At 45.0% G+C, this 17996-nt stretch overlaps 1 protein-coding gene across 6 annotated transcripts in view; it reads right to left on the bottom strand.

Moving 5' to 3' along the window:
• LOC119449472 (uncharacterized) overlaps window positions 1-17996 on the bottom strand; it is a 54935-nt gene that overhangs the window by 11464 nt on the left and 25475 nt on the right. For 2 of the 6 annotated variants that reach the window (XM_037712648.2, XM_037712653.2), the window contains exons 4-7: window positions 14964-14981; window positions 12829-12953; window positions 6958-7092; window positions 5299-5415 (exon numbers count right to left, since the gene is read on the bottom strand). In XM_037712648.2, the coding sequence (XP_037568576.1) occupies window positions 5299-5415; window positions 6958-7092; window positions 12829-12953; window positions 14964-14981 (395 nt within the window). The remainder of the gene's footprint in view (window positions 1-5298; window positions 5416-6957; window positions 7093-12828; window positions 12954-14963; window positions 14982-17996) is intronic. The other 4 variants (XM_037712654.2, XM_037712655.2, XM_037712650.2 and 1 more) reach the window with 3 other exon arrangements.

Below are 17996 nucleotides of genomic sequence, written 5' to 3'. Positions count from 1 at the left end.
TGCAGGAAAGTGTAGGGGGATGCTGGGTGGTACGTCTACCCTACCCCGCTCTTACTGAATATTTTAACAGCGGAGCTGTTTAAGCTCTTGGTTGCGCCTCGTAGTGCGAACAAAAACTGCTACTGGCGATGACGTCACCGCGCGTTGCCTAGCAACCACCTCGCGGAGCGGCGTCTGCATCGCCTGCTCTCCGTGCCGTGCACATGTTGCCTTGAAATGCAACGTTAAGGAGAGGGAAGGAGAGCATGCGCGCGGCGCATGCTATGCTCGGGAGAGAGAAAGAGAAAATGAGAGTGAGAGAGAGAAAGAAATTGTAGCAGCACCAACGAGGCAACGCGCAGAGCTGCTGCCGACGCCGTCCGCGTTTCCCCGCGTTCGCGCCAAACGCGCGTGGTGCCCGTGACTGCAGCCGGTGCCTCTGGCGGCGGCTCGGCCGGTTTCGACCAGCCACGCCCCGGCAAGTGTGGAGGCGCAGCTTCGCCGTGACATCACCGGGGAGATAAAGCTCGGAGCCGCCGCGATGGCGGCAGAACTCTCGTTGACTCTGTGGCGAGTACATGTAGCCTTGACATGGGACGACCAAAGAAGATTCGAACACCCGAAGAAGAAGCCGCTCATCTTGAAGCGCGTCGCGTGGCCAAGCGAGAATCAGTGCGTCGACGGCGAGCCGATTCAGAATACCGTGCCTAGCAGCGCTTAGCATGTCCTAGCTAAACGTAGCCAAGCCTAGTAAAACCTGTAAGAAGCTAGGTCGCTCACCAGCTCCCCTGTTTACTCCATCCTTGTACCACTAGTGAAGCTGCCCACATTCTTTAAATTCTCACATCTCTGCCTTTTGATCTCGTGGTTGGTACAAAAACAACGTGGTTTATAACAAGGTTCTCCTTGAGCCCGTTAAGGAGGAAGGACTACTGCAACCAGCATTCTTTGTGGCAGCGGCGGCGCAGGGAAACTCATCGTTTAGTCGGTCTATTGCTAGTCTGCTTCTCTTTATCTTTCGTGTGGTGTTTTTCTCCGCAATAAATAAATAAATTAAATAAATAAATAAATAAATAAATAAATAAATAATAAATAAATAAATAAATAATAAATAAATAAATAAATAAATAAATAATAAATAAATAAATAAATCACGCATATAATTAAAAACGAGAATTTAAGTACAATAATAATAATAATAATAATAATAATAATAATAATAATAATAATAATAATAACCGGTGAGCGCGCGGGCTCACTATCAGCGATGACAATTCAGGAGGTGGCAGCGGCGCTCGCCCTGATACAGCAGGCGTGGTTGTGACATTGTGAAGACGGGCAAATGAATCAAGATGTGGACACAACACTTGATGTCTGGACAGTATACGTATAGTTGGAAGAGTGAGAGACCTGGACGATCAACTAAGATCAAAAGCTGGCTGATGCCAAATCAATGCGTGTTTTAGCGCTACAAAGAGCTGTAGCGCAGAAAGAGCTGTACTTTTTACCTTCAGTTGATTTTATTCGCAGATTTTACGTGCCAAAACCGCGATATGATTATGAGGCGTGCCGTAGTGGGGAACTACCGATTAATTATGACCACCTGGGGATCTTTAATGTGCACCCGATACACGGCACGCGGGTGCTCTTGCATTTTTGCCCCCATCAAAATGTGGCCGCCGTGTATCCTTCAGGCCTTCTGAACGACAATTAAGGCGTTGGTTTTAACATTGCTTCTTAAGACAATGTTTGCGTATTTTTTTTTGTGGTGCATTCCCCGATCATACTTTTGCAATGATTCTAATCACATTCTCTTACGTGTTCTTTGCGGCTGTGCATTACGTTGTCGGGATGCTGATTACAGAGCTCCTTGTTTACAGAGGCAAAGATAAGTAATGGCGCAAATCCAACAATAACCTTGTAAGCAAAGTGATATACGGACCAATAAAACTTTAACGACTTATTTTTCTGAATTCGGGCGCTCACTCGTGGTCGCGAGTGGCTTCTCCTCAACTTTACAAAGAATGCAGAGAAGACCGCTTCGGCGAGCATCCCATTTTTCTTACCGGTTGTGGGGAGATTTGGGAAATAATATATTTTTTTTTTGGGGTAAATTACCGGCAAATCTGATTTGACGAAGGACACGTTGTTTAGGAGAATCGGGTAAGGAGCACGACGGGAGTACAATAAAGTTTTGAACGGAAGCATGCGACAAACTTCTCAAGTTCTTTGAAAGCAATCGCTGAACCATTATAAAAGCAACTTAAAAGAAATCTTCAAATTAGTTTGGTTGGGTACGTTATAAAGATTCACAAGAATGGTCAGCAAAAAAAAAATTTTTTTTTTTCTAAACTGCTTGACTCCGTGCCAGAGCAGGTCATGTAAGTTGCGCCGCTGAGAAATAAAAAGTGTACAGACTCGGCAGGTCGCATTGCTTTACTTGCGTTTGTTCTATATTCTTTGTGAGATATGCAAGAAAGGCGTATTCACATGGTAACTGCGCAGTTTATTGCCAAATGTATCTTGTCGAATTTATTCCCTTCATGCAGTTTGTCAGACGTAGTTTACAGAATGGCGATATCTCATTGCTGCGGAGTTGTGAAGCTGCAAATTTGGTGTCTCGAGTTACTTGAAGCCGCGTGACTTTCTTCAACGTTTATAGACGTTCGAGCTCCCAAATGACAATTAGGTGTCACCAGAATATGAATTTGTCTTTGAAACGAGCTGACCCAATGAGAGCCTTCATTCGTCTCACGCGTACTCGAATAGGGCAGTTCAAGTTTCACCTAGCTAACGCTTTCTCCTAACAAACAAATAAACCGGACAGACTGGCCTTAAGGGATGCAAACGAACCAGGAAAGCGTTACGCGTGTTTTCTGCGGACGACGAAAGAAGTGGTCGGCGTTCTAAAGAGAGCACGGAATTTTAACGCCAGCTTCACGGGAAGCTGTTTGACCGCATATAGTGCTGCGTAAAAGAGATGAATGTCCGTTAAACCTCGTTTATTACGCGTCTTTACGGCCACTACTTAGCCACAGCGAAAACTGTTGTTGGCCTTCCGGCTACAAGTTTATCACCGAGTTCCCGAAACTGTGCTCTTTTTGAAATCTCAGCAGAGAACCATGTCGGCTTATAAGACACAATTAGCTTTAGTGCTTTTGTTCACGCAACTCTTGTAGGACATAAAATGCTCTCATTGCGTCCTCTGTGAGCTTAACATGGCAAAAAAGAAAAAAAAAAGAAAAGCAGTGAAGACAGGCTCGTAAAGTTTTCTTGCGCGACAGTTAAGCAGCACTTTAAAGTCCTAAAGCCGGCTAGAAACAGCCGCGCCATAAATTTATGGTGTAAAATGGTTTTATGTAAATAAATTGAAATCCCAGTGCGAAGGATGCGCATTTTTCTCGCTAGCCTGATTCTTGTCACGTAACAGGTGGGAAAGCAGGCGTATGGGAATGTTAAGGCAACGAGCACGTTTCGGGAAACTTGTGCGGGAAGCGGAAACCAATTGCTTATAGTGTCGGAAACGTTGATTCCCACAGCGCGACAATGGGGTTTACTTAATTTCAGCGAGCCGCAAGCGGGAAATGTTTTCTATAATGTCTTAGCAATGAATCACCACCTATGTTCTAGTTGTCTGTTCCTCCCATGTTCCTGAGCCAATGTTAACAATCGGCCTCCTCATATAATTTTGCGCCACGAATTCTGCTGCTTCACGTACCTGCGCTGTTCATTTAGGGGCGCCTTTGTTTTGCTATTTAGTTATTTTTTGTGAAAACTCGCGGTAGCTTGAGAAATAAAATATTAAAGTATACATGCATCAAAAAAAAAAGAAAGAAAAGGAAAGAAGAGGAAATGCTATGCCACTTATAATAGCATTTGCTGAGCAGTTTTAAAGACGGTACACGAATCATGAATTCAAACGTTAATACGTAGGGCGAAAATAACCCGCTTTCATTAACGCTGCCAACTTTAGTTGGACGTTAAACCACATAAAAAAATTGCATTCTCTGTCTTGAAATTGTGGCGTAAAACGTTAAAATTTTTGCGTGTCGTCAGCGTCCCACTGTCGCACCTTTTGCCTGACTTAATTGGTCGCTCAGTCCTGAATCCTGAAGTTTCGCAGCACAATCTATAGTATAAGCAGGCAGTTGCGTTGTCGCGCGCATGCATGCACGGGGTATTCCACGATGCATGCTTTCTCTCTCTCTTTCGCTGGAATACTGCGGTTGCTTTGAGCGCCACCGGTATAGGTGCTGCTCGAATGTGCTTGATTCAGAGGCTACGCCTATTCCCACCTCTCCGTAGTACTCAATTTTTAGAAATCTTCTTGGTGCCGTCTGCACAAAATTTCTCGCCCTAAACGCTAAATGTGGATTCACGCGACGGGCCGAATTACGCTGACGAACATGACTTGGCTAAGTCAGCTGAGCTGCAACGAATCGCGCCGCTAGCTCTTCGCCTGCGGCGTCCTTTTGTGCGACGTCACTCGGTGGCACTGAGCAGCGTCATGATACTTGTCCGCAGAATTAGGTCGATCATGGGAATGCTTGGACGCTATTATGTCAACTTCGCTCTTCTTGTAAGTTCTGATTGGCTCAAAACGCCGATATGGTGGAATTTGGCAGTGCCCAGAATAGCACCCCAACATAAATAGTTTGTAACCACGCAAAGTACAGTATACTTCCATAACAGTCAACAATTTCCACAACAATGAAGACGTTTGACATGCAATTGCCACGAAGATAATGTGGCAGCTGTCAGTGTGTGCTTGACGTGATTGGAAAGCAATGCGTAAAAATGCAGGCTGCGGAAATGAAAATACACCCGGCCATAGCTTAGCTATGGTGTTGCGCTGCTATAATCACGAGGTCGATCCCGGCCGCGGCGGCCGCATTTCGATGGAGGCGAAATTCAAAAACGCCTGTGTACCGTGCATTGGGGGCACGTTAAAGATCCCCTGGTGGTCAAAATTAATCTGGAGTCTCCCCACTACGACGTGCCTCATAATCAAATTGTGATTTTAGCACGTAAAACCCCAGAATTAAATTCAAATGAAAATACGCTTATGGTGCTTGGGGAAACATTCCTTCTTCATCGTTTCCAGCCCTGACAATAACGACCAGAACGGTAAGGCAATTCCTGGAAATACGATGCGTTTAAAGCAAAGTACCTAGTGTGTTGCAGCTCGTCATACAGAAATCGTGTTTTGTTTGTCGAATAGAGAATAGCCGTTGGTCCGGCGTGTCCACCCACTGGTCAACGATCATTCAGAGCGTGTGGGTGTGGTTCGGGCTCGCGTTTGGCGAGTGCGTTGCTCACCTCCCGGTAGGTGCACCGGCAGGAGCCGTTGGGTGCGCAGCGGGCATTCATCAGCGGCTTCCTGGAATCCATGCGGCATTGTCTGTCGCACTTGAGGACGTTGCACGGCTCGTGAGGCTGCAATAGAACAGGCGGATTGACGCAATGATTTGATACATGTGCGCTGTTAGCGAAACTAATTAAGAGCGCTGCCGCTCACTGAGGCGCATAATAGTATCAGTGAAGGCTACCTTATCACTACTGATATACGTGTGAACAACAGGTGTTGTATTGGCGAATGAGTCTTTAAGTTGCTTGTGGCTGGGGATCGCTGTTATGTTCATGTTGTTTCCGTGAGTAATCTAAGAGTTGCCGTCAGTGGGGAAAATAACTTGGTCGATTGATTAATTGATTCATGGTGTTTAACTATATAATCTTTGACTAAAAAGATATAAATGGTAGAAGACGCAAGTTTCAGAGCGAGTCACCAAGCCGGAGTGTTTGTGTTTTACGTATAGATGATGCTTGTGCGTGATTTTGTTCGTGATTTTGGTCCCATATTGGCGTCTTCAATGCACAGGTGTTATGTTTTGTGGCTGGATTATCGGAAAATCGAGGTTGTGTTGAAAATGAAAGTTGTTTACCGGAACAAAAAGAGTAACCACAAAAAGAGCTCTGCTTGGCGTCTGGGTACTTTGAGATTTGACACCACAGTTCAATCGAGCCAAATCGACACTTCTAGCGAAACAGTAGTACTGTTTGAAAAGCCTTTTGAAAGGCCATGCGCAGAAGGAAATCAATATTTTGTGCTACAAAACGAATCTGTGGACGCCGCAGTCACGTTGAGTTAGCATGAGCGCGAATTACTGGCCAACTGCTCGCTTATTGTTAACCTCGGTTGTCTGAGATAGACCTACTTGGTAACTTTAGGCTCAGAAATAGCAAAGCATACGAAATTGCACATACAATAACCTAGTAATTGAGACGGTACAATGGTGTTTTCTGATGGACGAAGTCTAAATTTATTGCCGTACTTTCGTTGGTATTGTATTACGGATTACTTTCTCTGAAGTAACGAAAGTACGAGCTACACTGCACGGCTGGAATATAATCGTCGAATGTAATGGCAAGTCAGTAGACGTGCCGGATGTAAATCGTGAGCTACGAAAATAGAAGCCAAAGTATGTGGGATCGAGACGGCCACAAAACATTCCGCACATCGAACGCCTTAGGGGATGAGCGCCCGACGTGCTGCAATTATAGGCCAAGCCGGGCAACGGCTCTGCCGGTGACCCAGTGGCTTCGAGAAAGAAGTAGTTGCCTGTGCCATTTCTGGAATTTTCATCTTCTCTGAGGCAATTAATGTCGCGCGCTGGATTTCATACGTTATTATCTGCGACACTGGGCAATACAATCCGAAAGTTTCTACTTAATTTGCTCATTGCTAACAACAATTTTTGTTTGTCTGTGACTGGCGAGGATATGGACGCATAGTCTGACATTGATAAGACAGCATAAGGATCTTCTTCATTCTTCAATGATAACAACCTGGAGCATCCGCTATTACAGTGCGTATTCAGATATTCCACCTGTTGCGAGTTCACTGCGAAGCCAAGCGCCAAGGCAGCTCTTTTTGAGGTACAAAGTGTATACGTCAAGAGAATCGATTGTCGCACGTACCGGCTGTAGCCACTCGCACTTGCAAGATCCCGTGCTACTGCAGTAAGCCCTCACAACGGAAGGGTTGTACTCCCGGCAGGTCACCAGGCAGCGCGCGTTATTGCACGGCATGCCTGGGTGTCCCCCCGGCACGCTCTGCGAAGCGAGGTGTACAAGGAGTCGTTAAGCCTTACTCTTAAGGAAGCCCTGCGACACTCTTAGAACGGGACAAAAAACACGACAAGCCGTTAAAGGTGTCCTAGTGGTGATGAGCAACCGGAACACCGCCTCCGATATGTAAGGCAATTGAGGCCTACAATTTTGGGACCTAGACGTCACGTTAACAAGCTGACAGACCATTGATGAGATACACTTACTGCAAACGCTGTAATAAACAGCGGTGGTTGGCGGCTGGGTGATGCCTTGTGCGAAATGGCGCCGCCTGTTTAGTACCACTAGAAAATCGCTTTCAAGCTTCGCGGCGAAGCATGTAGCTCGAAATGTGCTTGGGGAACTTCGAAAGCAAAGTTAGCACACGTTCAGTCAACAAGAAGGCAGCAGTACTTAGGAATGTGAGTGAACCGACCGAGATTCCTATAGTTGGGCTATCCCATTCTTGGGCCACTAGGTGTCACTATAGGTTCGTGCCTATTCATGGCCGTTCCTCCAGAATGGGTTTGTACCATAGTGACACAAGGAGTATAGAATGCTTAAATATATTTTAATGTATGTGGCATACACCTCTCATGACCACGTTATCCTTGACAAGCGTCACAAACACTCTTAGTCCTCTTCACGCCGCTGCTAGCACCGTGCACCAGCCTGATTTGTGTTTGCATTCCGGCCTGGCATGTGAACGGTGGGCTGCGTAAGCATAAACATAGCACAAGATTAAAGTTGCGTCCTGTGCGGCCCACGACCATAACGTTCCCTCACCGGAGTAAAAAAATATATATATATAAATCAGCGGAGCTTTAGCGGTAAATTTGAGAGAAATATGTTAGCATTACGTCGCATCTCCTTGAGGTCCCGGATTCATGATTTAAACCACGTTCACCACATTGCAAATGCTTGTTTAGGAGCTCACTGGACACACGCTCTGCCTCTTCGTGGAGCGAAACGCAACTGACGGTGGTCCAGAGAAAACCACTGTCGGCTGTACTATATATATATATATATATATATATATATATATATATATATATATATATATATATATAGTTGAAGACCAGGCCAGTAAAGTCAGTAAACGTCAGTAAAGTCCTGTTATATTTTTTCCTACGTGCTTCTATTCTTTGAAATGTATATATACAGAGTGTTTCATTTTAGCTGCATCACACTTTTAAAAATTGCCTGTGGCACATAGCACAATCTTAATCATTGATCTAACTACTCGATGAGGTGGCGCATTACTTCCACGAGAAATCCAAATGCCCAATTGAATACTTTACTTAATTACGCTAATTAACTTTCGAATTAATTATTTCACAGCACATCACTTAATCAACAAACTGTAGCTACTGAGTTTCCAAGGTGTATCCACTTCAAACGAATTTTCTGGGCTGCTCTAGTTTCGAGATATTAATTTTCAAAGTGTCCGACGAAGTGCATTGGTGTTCCAGTTACTTTTGTGCTTCAATACATAAAACAGCGTTTTCTATAAAAAGTTAACTAGAACGCCAATACATTTCGTCGTACACTTTGAAAATTGAGATCTCGAAACTGGTTCAGTCCGGAGAATTCGTTTCAAGTGGATATGCCTTGCGAACTTACCGGCTAGACTTCATAGATTGAAATATCTGGAGTAATGGAATTCATTAAAGGTTAATTAGCGTAATTATGTTAATTATTCATTTAGGCGTTTTGATTCTCGTGGAAGTAATGACCGCCTCATCGAGTAGTTTATATCAAGGATAAAAATTGTGCTATCTGCCACAGGCAATTTTTATGGTGCAGCTAAAATGAAACGCCCTGTATAGTGCAACTGACACTGACAGTCATGAAACAAGGTCAGTCACCATGGCATCGCCATCATGTTATCGTTGCCACCGTCGTCGTCGCTTTGCTGCTGTCGTCACACATGCGCTCGCGTCACGCCCACATAGTTTCTTGCTGTGCACAAATATGTTCGACCACCTGGTAGCGCTATGCAGAAGCCCAAACCTTACTTGTAACCCGCTACCTGCAAAATGGCTCGCATAAAATCGATTCTCAGAGTGTGTAGGATCTGCAATATTTAAACAGCAGAGCTGTTTAAAGGGGCCCTGAACCACCGCTCGGGCTTGGTGAAATATTATAGTCCGCGGGTAGCCATACGCTGCTGTTAACATCTTAGCCAAATTTTGCTGTCGTAGGCGGTGCGTGAAGCTCGCAAGCGGAGCGCGAAGTTACCTTTCTCTTAAACGCTCTCGTTTCAACAAAAGCCATGATCCTCACTCTTTTCTGTGTGCTTTATTACGTAATAAGGCACATTCCAATATACGGCTGCTATTGGTCGTTGCGGTCGGCTACACCGCGGCCGCCGAGGGGTGCCGCCACGAGTCCACTGGTGCTCGCTGTGGACAACTGCGTTTGGCTTACGTTTAGTGCGTCGTAGGCACCAAAATCTGAAGTCCTGGCGTCTATGTTAACATCCAAAATAAAATTTGAACGGCGCGCCTTGGTGACATTTCGAAGGCGGAGCGTTGTGGCCCCGCCCCACTCCGCCATAGCCTTCGCAGTAGAAGGCATTGAAGGAGGAAGGGGAACACAGCGGAAGCCGTGTTTGGTTGCCAATAACTCCGGTTCTGCTGAACGCATTGAAGTACTTTTTGCGTCAAAGTATTTCTGAAATAAACCATTTTCACTTCAAATGTCTTTCTCCGCTTCGATAAAAAGTGGTTCAGTGCCCCTTTTAAGCCGGCTGTTCGTCCGTCGCGGACAAAAAATGTGGGCCGATCCTGGCGGTAGTGCAGAAAGGGTCCAAGCGCAATGGCATATATCCCTGTGAACTAGCGAAGCTGAGTCTGGCTAAGTCGAGCCAAGCATGGTTGGGACTACTTAAGCTTAGTCAGTCCTCGATAGCAAATCGATAGCCAATCAACAGCTAATGAATAATCGATCAAAAATCAATAAATTCCGGAAAATGCTGGGGTTGACTTGGTAGTGCTTACCCAAGCCCAAATACGTGGCCAATACCTTGCGATAGCCTATCAATAGCTCATTGATAATCGATCAATAAATAAATTCCGGAAAATGCTGGGGATGACTTGGTAGTGCTTAGCCTAGCCAAAATACGTAGCCTCTACCTTGCGATAACTAATCGATAACCAATCAATAGCTAATCGATCATCGATCAATAATAATTAAATTCCGGGAAATGCTGGCGATGACTTGGTAGTGCTTAGCCTACCAAATACGTGGTCAATACTTTGCGATAGCTAATCAATAGGTAATCGATAATCGTTCAATAGTTAATAAATTCCGGATAATACTGGGGATGACTTGGTAGTGCTTGCCTAGCCACTTGCCCATCAGCTTCGCTGTCTCCTTAGCATTGTGCCTCCAGTGCAAGCTACGCTATTTTTTTTTAAATTTTAATCAGCGATTCCTATACTTCTCGAACCTAAATTTTAACAAGTCATAGCTTCCCTCTTTGACAGAGGGATGAGACGATATTCTGAGAGAACTTGCTTCAGAATATCAGAATAGTAGTGAGCCAGGAGAATAAGGGGATTCAAGGGGTTCGACGTTTTGTTGGTGACAAGCGAAGTACGCATTTCTGGCCTCTACATGGATGGAACGTTAACGGAATAGCCAAAATAAGCGAGTAGTGTTAATATTTGCTCATCTTACGTAAGTTGTTCAAGGGCTACGACCAACTTCTGCAAATATGTGAGGGCGGTTTCTTTCTCGTTTACACGCAAGCTTTCGCAGAAGTAATCTGAGGATTGCACGATTATTGACTGTGCCTCGTCCAGTTCAACGCTACAGGCTCAACGTAGGGGATAAAAGGGTATAATAGCCTTGATGCATCAGAGCAGCTTCGGGGAAATAAAAATGGCACGGCAGGACTGGAGCATTGCTTTTTTTTTTTCATTTCAGCGAAAAGGTTTGTGGAAAGGTTTCCGCTCTATTCTCGGCTTTGTGCAAATACCGATTTTCTGTCCTCTTCCACCAGCGCGCTATCCGATATTTTTTGCCGGCTCTTCAGACTCGAGCATTGACAAAACAAATTCGGCGGCTAGCGTTCGGCAATGTGCAAAATTAGCAGCGCTTGTGCTGAAATCTTTAGTGATTTGTGCAGGAGAGCAACTGAAGGAGCGAGATCCAGAACGCTGATTAGCACGCCGAGATAACAGGGTAGATCAGATTGCTATTTCTTAATTTTGTAGAACGTATGGATTATGTGGGTATGTAAATAACCCATTATCGGCAGTTTCAGAACTGACAGTTTCTGGCATGGGTTAGTATAACTGCGCTAGCAAAAATGAAATTGGCATGCTGTACTCGGTAGAATTTGTGATGTAGAAGAAAGAAAGGTCGCTGTCAAAAACGCATGTCCCTGATATTAATAAATGTGGATTGCAAAGCCCCAATAATAGGAATTTTGATGTTACTATTCTATTACTACGGTGCGTTAATTAAAATAGGGTTCATTTGAGCGTCGACAAAAATAACCAGTAGATGAGTAGCCGATAATAAAGACTTAAATATCCAGCAAACTAGCTTCTTACGGTGGGGGAGGGAGGACACTGACAAATAGTGAGGGAGGACACTGACATGTCAGAAATACGCACATTCACAATGTGGTCGGTAATATATGCCGCCTCGAGACAGAAAAATCCGTTGTGCCGCCGGTAAAGATCCTAAGTGTTCGCTTTTCCCACGCATTTAAAGGACGTGTAAGCTTGTCTGCTCCACTGTTATATTCGCATGCTGCCACAAACGACCTATGAGAAGTGGCTATGCGGTCAGCTACTAAGAATATGATAGCCTGTATCTCTGCCTCATGTGCGTTTTCTTACACGACTATTTGTTTCAGTTTGCTGTTATTTCACTATTCGACCAAATTTGATAGAACATGCACAACACGCGCCATCATGCCTGCAAAAGGAGCAGCGTGGTTGCTCAAAAATGGCCCAGTATTTCGGGTTTTTACGTTCGCATCACACACTCTTGTCACGGTAGTCATTATAGAGCTGTCCATCTACGCATTTAAATGTAACAGCTGTACCTTAAAACTAATGAATGATAAGGTTTTCTCACTCACTTTAATCTTTCGTGGTTCTTTTTTTGTAATGTGTAAATGTATGATTTATGACAGTATAGTTTACAAGAGCAGTTCACAGGCCACTGCGGCACCATGTTTTATGCTATACATGACGTGGCATCTGGCGCTGTAGTTGCCTATAACTTGTTTCTGTAAATTTAACTGCTATGCTATTTAAAACCAACCAAAAATAATTAGTGCATAAAGATCAGCAAGCTGTTACTTCTAGATCTGAAAATATGCAAACCTGCAGTTGCTACCACGATAAGAGTGTAGAAGGATTTGATGAAAAGCGCTTGCCATGATGAAATGAGTTGGGATGCTGCCGAAATGTTTCAGAGTCCCTTTTCAATAAAGGGCATATCCCATGGAATCGGAGGGCAAGAAGGTGTTTCCTTCATGCTCGAAAGAGCTGCTAGTATAAAATTCTTTCACATTCCCAAGTGTCTAAGCTTTCTGGTGTTATCCGTAATTATTTAAGTTTTGTAGATATATTCATAACATTCTGAACATGCTTTGCAACGATATGTGATGGGACTTGGACCAAGCCCTTTAACCAAGATGCCTATCTGCACCATTCTTGTACCGATGTGTTCCGCATTGGCGTATCGGCTGTCAACAGGCCAAGCACTAGCACTCACCCCTCCGGGAGCGGCGCCGCAGATGCACCCCTGCGGTGAGCAGGTCCCCACGCCGCTCCCCGTGCTCTGGCACTGCGCCAAGCACTGACCGGGAACGCATCCAGCGCCCATCCCCATTTGCGCCCCTGCGAAGAGCAGTTCGCGGCGGACAGGCACAATTAAAGCGCGCCACTTGATCCACATATACACCACTAAAAGGCTAAAATACAGCGCGATACACACACGACTGAAAGAATGTGCGTATTGCGTTATTTAAACTTTTTATAATGATGTACCAGCCTGGCACAAACATCGACGCTTCCGGTATCCACTACTACACTGGGTGTCGTAACGCTCTATTAGCCGCAACTCTCAGTTAATAGCGTTTTAGCATTGAGTGATACATGATACGCTACTCTGAAACGTCATGCGTAAGGCCCTACTGCGCATGCGCCTTATAACGCTGTCTATCGCGACGTCTACCGTGGCTGCGTAACATGGCAGCACCCAGACCGTCTGCTTCGATCGGAATTCACACTGGTTACTTGCTCTCTGTCATGACAACAAGAAAAAAACCCCAATTCTTCACTGCATCATTAATTTATTTCTATGATATAGCATGGTGCGCAATGACGGCATGCTGAAACGTTGATCTCGGCATGTTTACAGGGATTCCGTGTAGAGGCAGCGCATGAGCAGATGTCTTGACGTTTATCACTTATCACGGTAATGATCACGCAAAGCTAAAACACTGTTATCTTGACTTCATAAAACGAATGCACGTATACGAAGGCACGGATCTGAGAGGATAAATTGGAGAGAACATTTTCGCGCGTATAAGGTGCAGCTGGCTGACCTCAGGATGACGTGAGATCATTGGCAGAGGCCCTCATTCAGCGGTGGATTTAAACAAGCTGATGATGATAATGCAGATTTGTTCCTAATTGCTTATTAATGCAGTCGCCCGTCTTTGCAGTTTGTACCTTAGTACGCGAGCTGTACGTTATCGACTTCGTGCGCATATTAAGTACGATTTTTATCACATGTCGTATGCATAATCCCCGTCTCGTGTGCCTTAATATGCTCATCAGAGAGACAGGGAGGTGCTTTAGAAAATGGTTGGTAGAACGTAAGAACGTCGCTAGAAGTGTCGCGGTATTGTTACATTTATTTTATTACCACCGGGCTTGCGGATGCGTGCTCTTGCGACACATGTGTGTTACTCTTTTCTTGTTACTTGTTGTTTATTAAATAACGTGAAACTGGGAAGGTGAACCACCGAAGGGCCAGCTATTCAACATTCATCAGAAATAAACAACGCTAGTGACAAATAAATGTAAAAAAAAAAATAGAGAAAGGTGGTAAAAAATGAAATGAGACATCCCATAAGTGAAATGTAGCCTGCGATTACTATGTTAAAAGCTGGCCCCATACTCTATGCATGGTCAAAGTGTACGAGATACGGGTCACACATAAACGTCAAGGCCTTTACTCCACATTAAAAGCACATCTGACAGTCAGAACACGACAAGGCTATATCAGTACACGAAATAAAATGCAGAAAACAAAAGAGAGCCTTATATAGTATATAGTGCATTTGTAACATTGAACATAGTGCGTCCCCTGCACTTTGGAGATGTGCATTGATTAATTGTAGAAGTGTATTTTCTGTACTCTATAAACTGCACACGGTGTTTTGGCCTATTCGCAAGCGCGAACCAAGACGTTTAAATATCTGCTTCTTCGTGTTATCTCCTATTCGCGTAGCATTCCTGCACGAATAAAATGTATTCATGTACATTTTTGCCTAATTAGCCTGGTAGCCTGGTTTAAGTAACGTTCTTTTTTTTTTAGTTTCTACCCATATTATTCCAGAAGAAGCAGTACAAGCTAATGAATAAATTAACGAAGAATGAAATAACTTGGTTGTTAATCTGCAACCTTTCTTGAGATAAGCAGGTGCATCCAAGACCCCTTCACTTTAAAAGCATGATGCTTTACATTATGCGCAAATGAATGACAAGGAACCGGTCACTACTGCAGAAAACAGCATGCTGCGTAATTAATAAGCTGCGAGTTCATGAAGTCTGAAATGTGCTTGAAGCTTAACCGAACGTTTACTACTGAAAGTGTTGGGTGTTGTGGTGTCAGCTTACCCATGCGACCGTTGAATACTTGCAGTGGGAAAAGAAAACAACAAAACAAAGAATATCAAATTTCGTGCAAGCATAATATGTCGCGGAAATAACCACCTGTACAAATAGCGATTCAAGTGTGACGAAAAATGGAAAGTACAATAGTGATTTAGGGCGAGGAGTCAATTCTGGCGAGCAAAGCATCGCTTCAGATCCACCAACTCATTAACTAATTGTGCTCGCCTATATTTCGTGTAATGTTCTTTCATAGGGCCCTCTAGGTTACTAACTAACTAACTAACTAACTAACTAACTAACTAACTAACTAACTAACTAACTAACTAACTAACTAACTAACTAACTAACTAACTAACTAACTAACTAACTAACTAACTAACTAACTAACTAAGCTAACTAAGCTAAACTATCGCAGGCTTTCTACTATCCAGGACGCCTTTACCGATGGCACGAATGCAACCAAGAGAGAATGATCTTCTGCACACTGGACGCGTAGGCCATAGTATAGATAAAGGAAAAAATTTTAACGAGCTACTGAAGAATGCTTCCCGTGTGAAGAGCGTAAATTAAAACGCGCAGCTGGAACAAAAGCTAGATCTGTCCACGTATTTCTGCTTTCAAATACGTTTTGAGTGACCTCATTGTCCATCTGGACTGTGAGCAGCGCGTTGTGCCGGGGAGGATTGGTCATGTGGTTTGCACGTGCCCTCTGCACTCACTGACTGTCCATTCGGCTGTCAAATTTCTGCATCACCCTCCTACCAAACTCCACCCCGACACCCCACTTCCTTGATAAACTTTTTAAAGCGCAAACAAGAGACAAGGCACAGGACAGACACAGGACAGGCGCTACTTTCAACTTTTATTCCACAACGTCGTCATGAAATACATATGAAAAAGGCACATGCGCAGAAATGTTAAATGTTTCCCGTTCTTTAAAATTTCTGCGCATGTGCCTTTTTCATATATATTTCCTGACGACGTTGTGGAATAAACAGTTGAAAGTAGTGCCTGTCCTGTGTCTGACCCTTCTTTCGTGCCTTGTCTCTTGTTTGCGCTTTAAAAAGTGTATCAAGTATGCACCAACTAGGCCCACAGAAAGTTCTTCTACCCTACTTCCTATTTTCTTCTAGCGGAAGACGAATAGTCGCATAGGAAGTGCCCTTTACAGAACAGACTGGCCCTTGGGCGCGGATGGCAGTCGGTCATATTCACTGGGCAACGAAAGCCCCTGCAAATATCGGTGCGTGCGCATGTGTGTGTGTATGTGAGAGAGAGAGCAGGGCACAGGAAGTGTGTACGAGAAGCAGGGCAACAGAGGGGTGATTTTTTGTAAATGCCAATGATACGAAGTGATTCTTTCCTAGAACGCTTGCACTGTTGTATCTGCGTTTTCGTTTTCTTTCGTTGAAAACTCTGGGAGCTGCCGCTCCCTTGTTGCGGCAATGGACGAACATACTTCCGACGACCTTCCTGAAACGCGTCCAGGAAACGCGGGAGAAAGTCCAGTGACACAGACAGCGATGCCGCCGAGTTGTACTCGGACAACTGCGATTCTTCGGACGACGGCTTCAAGGTTGTCATGAGCAGAACGGCAAAAAGAAGACTGCTGCGGGAGTCATCACCGGCCAAGTGTTTCAACCGTGAACCCAAGCGCTGGCCGCACACTGTGCTCTTCTTGCCCGTGGACCCTATGACCAATTTGCGGCTCCAGAATAGGCAGGCTCTTTCTACGTTACGCGAGGGTATTGCGCCAAATGAGATTAATGACCTGAGAATAAACTCACGGAGGAATGTCCTGGCTGTAGACGTTTTACATCGTAGCGCACTACAAGGCATTCGGAATGTCACGGAAATTGACAAAGTAAAAGTGCGATCACTGATTCCTACATGCGGTAAGGATATTGTTGGCGTCATTTATGACGTCGACATTTCCATATCGATCGACGACTTGTCAATATTAATAAAGCCAGCAACAGAAGGCACGCTCATCACTCATCTCACCAGACTCAAAAACACACGCTGCGTGAAGCTTGTGTTTGAGGGAGACTGCCTTTCCTCTCACGTCTGAGTTAGTCATGTCCGTCATCCAGTTCGACCATACATACCGAAGCCCTGGCAATGTCAAAAGCGCTGCAAGATTGGCCACGTAAAAAGCGTTTGTGTGAACAATGTTGTGTGCCCGCGGTGCGCTGAATCCCATTCAGAAGACGCCTGCCACGCGACCGTCCTGAAGTGCCCTAATTGCCGCGGTTCCCAGGAAGCTTCATCGACGGTCTGCCCGCGGGTGTGGAAGGAATTCGCGGTCCTAAAGCGCATGGTTCGGGATCATTCCACACACAGCGAGGCTGGCGCTACACTTAGGCGGCGACGCTATCGCCACCGAAGAGCGCAACGTAAAGCCGCACCAAGCAAGGTGTCTTCCGCCAAAGCGGCTGCTGCATCAACGTGGAGCGCCACCATCAAAGATGCCGTGCAACCGAAGAAAGTGGCAAGAGTCGATCATCTTGAAGAGTGGCCCGCACTTCCAAGCGCACAACCTGCCACGGAGACACCCCGAATGTCACCTCCATCGACACCCTCACCAACTGCTGCTGCAACGACGACTGATGATCGCCAGGTTATAATAATCTTGCGGTCACTGATGGATGCTATTCGTTTTCTACTCAGCAACATGAAAACCCCGTCTGCGCAGAGCGCGCTGCAGGTGCTGAACACCCTGGGTCCAGTGCTTGCGGCCATAGGGTAAAGCAATGGCACGCCAGAAGCCATCGTTTCGAAAGGAGGCCCAGAATGCATCTGTCTTTCAATGGAACACCAGAGGACTTAAGTCACGCATGTCCGACTTTCGACAGTTTGTAATAATTTGTTTTCGTGAATCAGTTTCCCATTATTGTCATCTGTGACCCAAACCTCTCATCTCCCATCAGGCTGTCCGGGTATGAGTGCATTACGTCCTCCACCCACGGGCAATGCAGCAAGATTATTGTTTTCATACGCTGTGACTTGATATATGTTCATCAACCAGTGTCACCT

Source organism: Dermacentor silvarum, chromosome 4, assembly GCF_013339745.2.
Source record: "Dermacentor silvarum isolate Dsil-2018 chromosome 4, BIME_Dsil_1.4, whole genome shotgun sequence".
In the NCBI taxonomy this organism is placed as follows: Eukaryota; Metazoa; Arthropoda; class Arachnida; order Ixodida; family Ixodidae; genus Dermacentor; species Dermacentor silvarum.
This window is presented reverse-complemented; position numbering and strand designations above follow the sequence as displayed.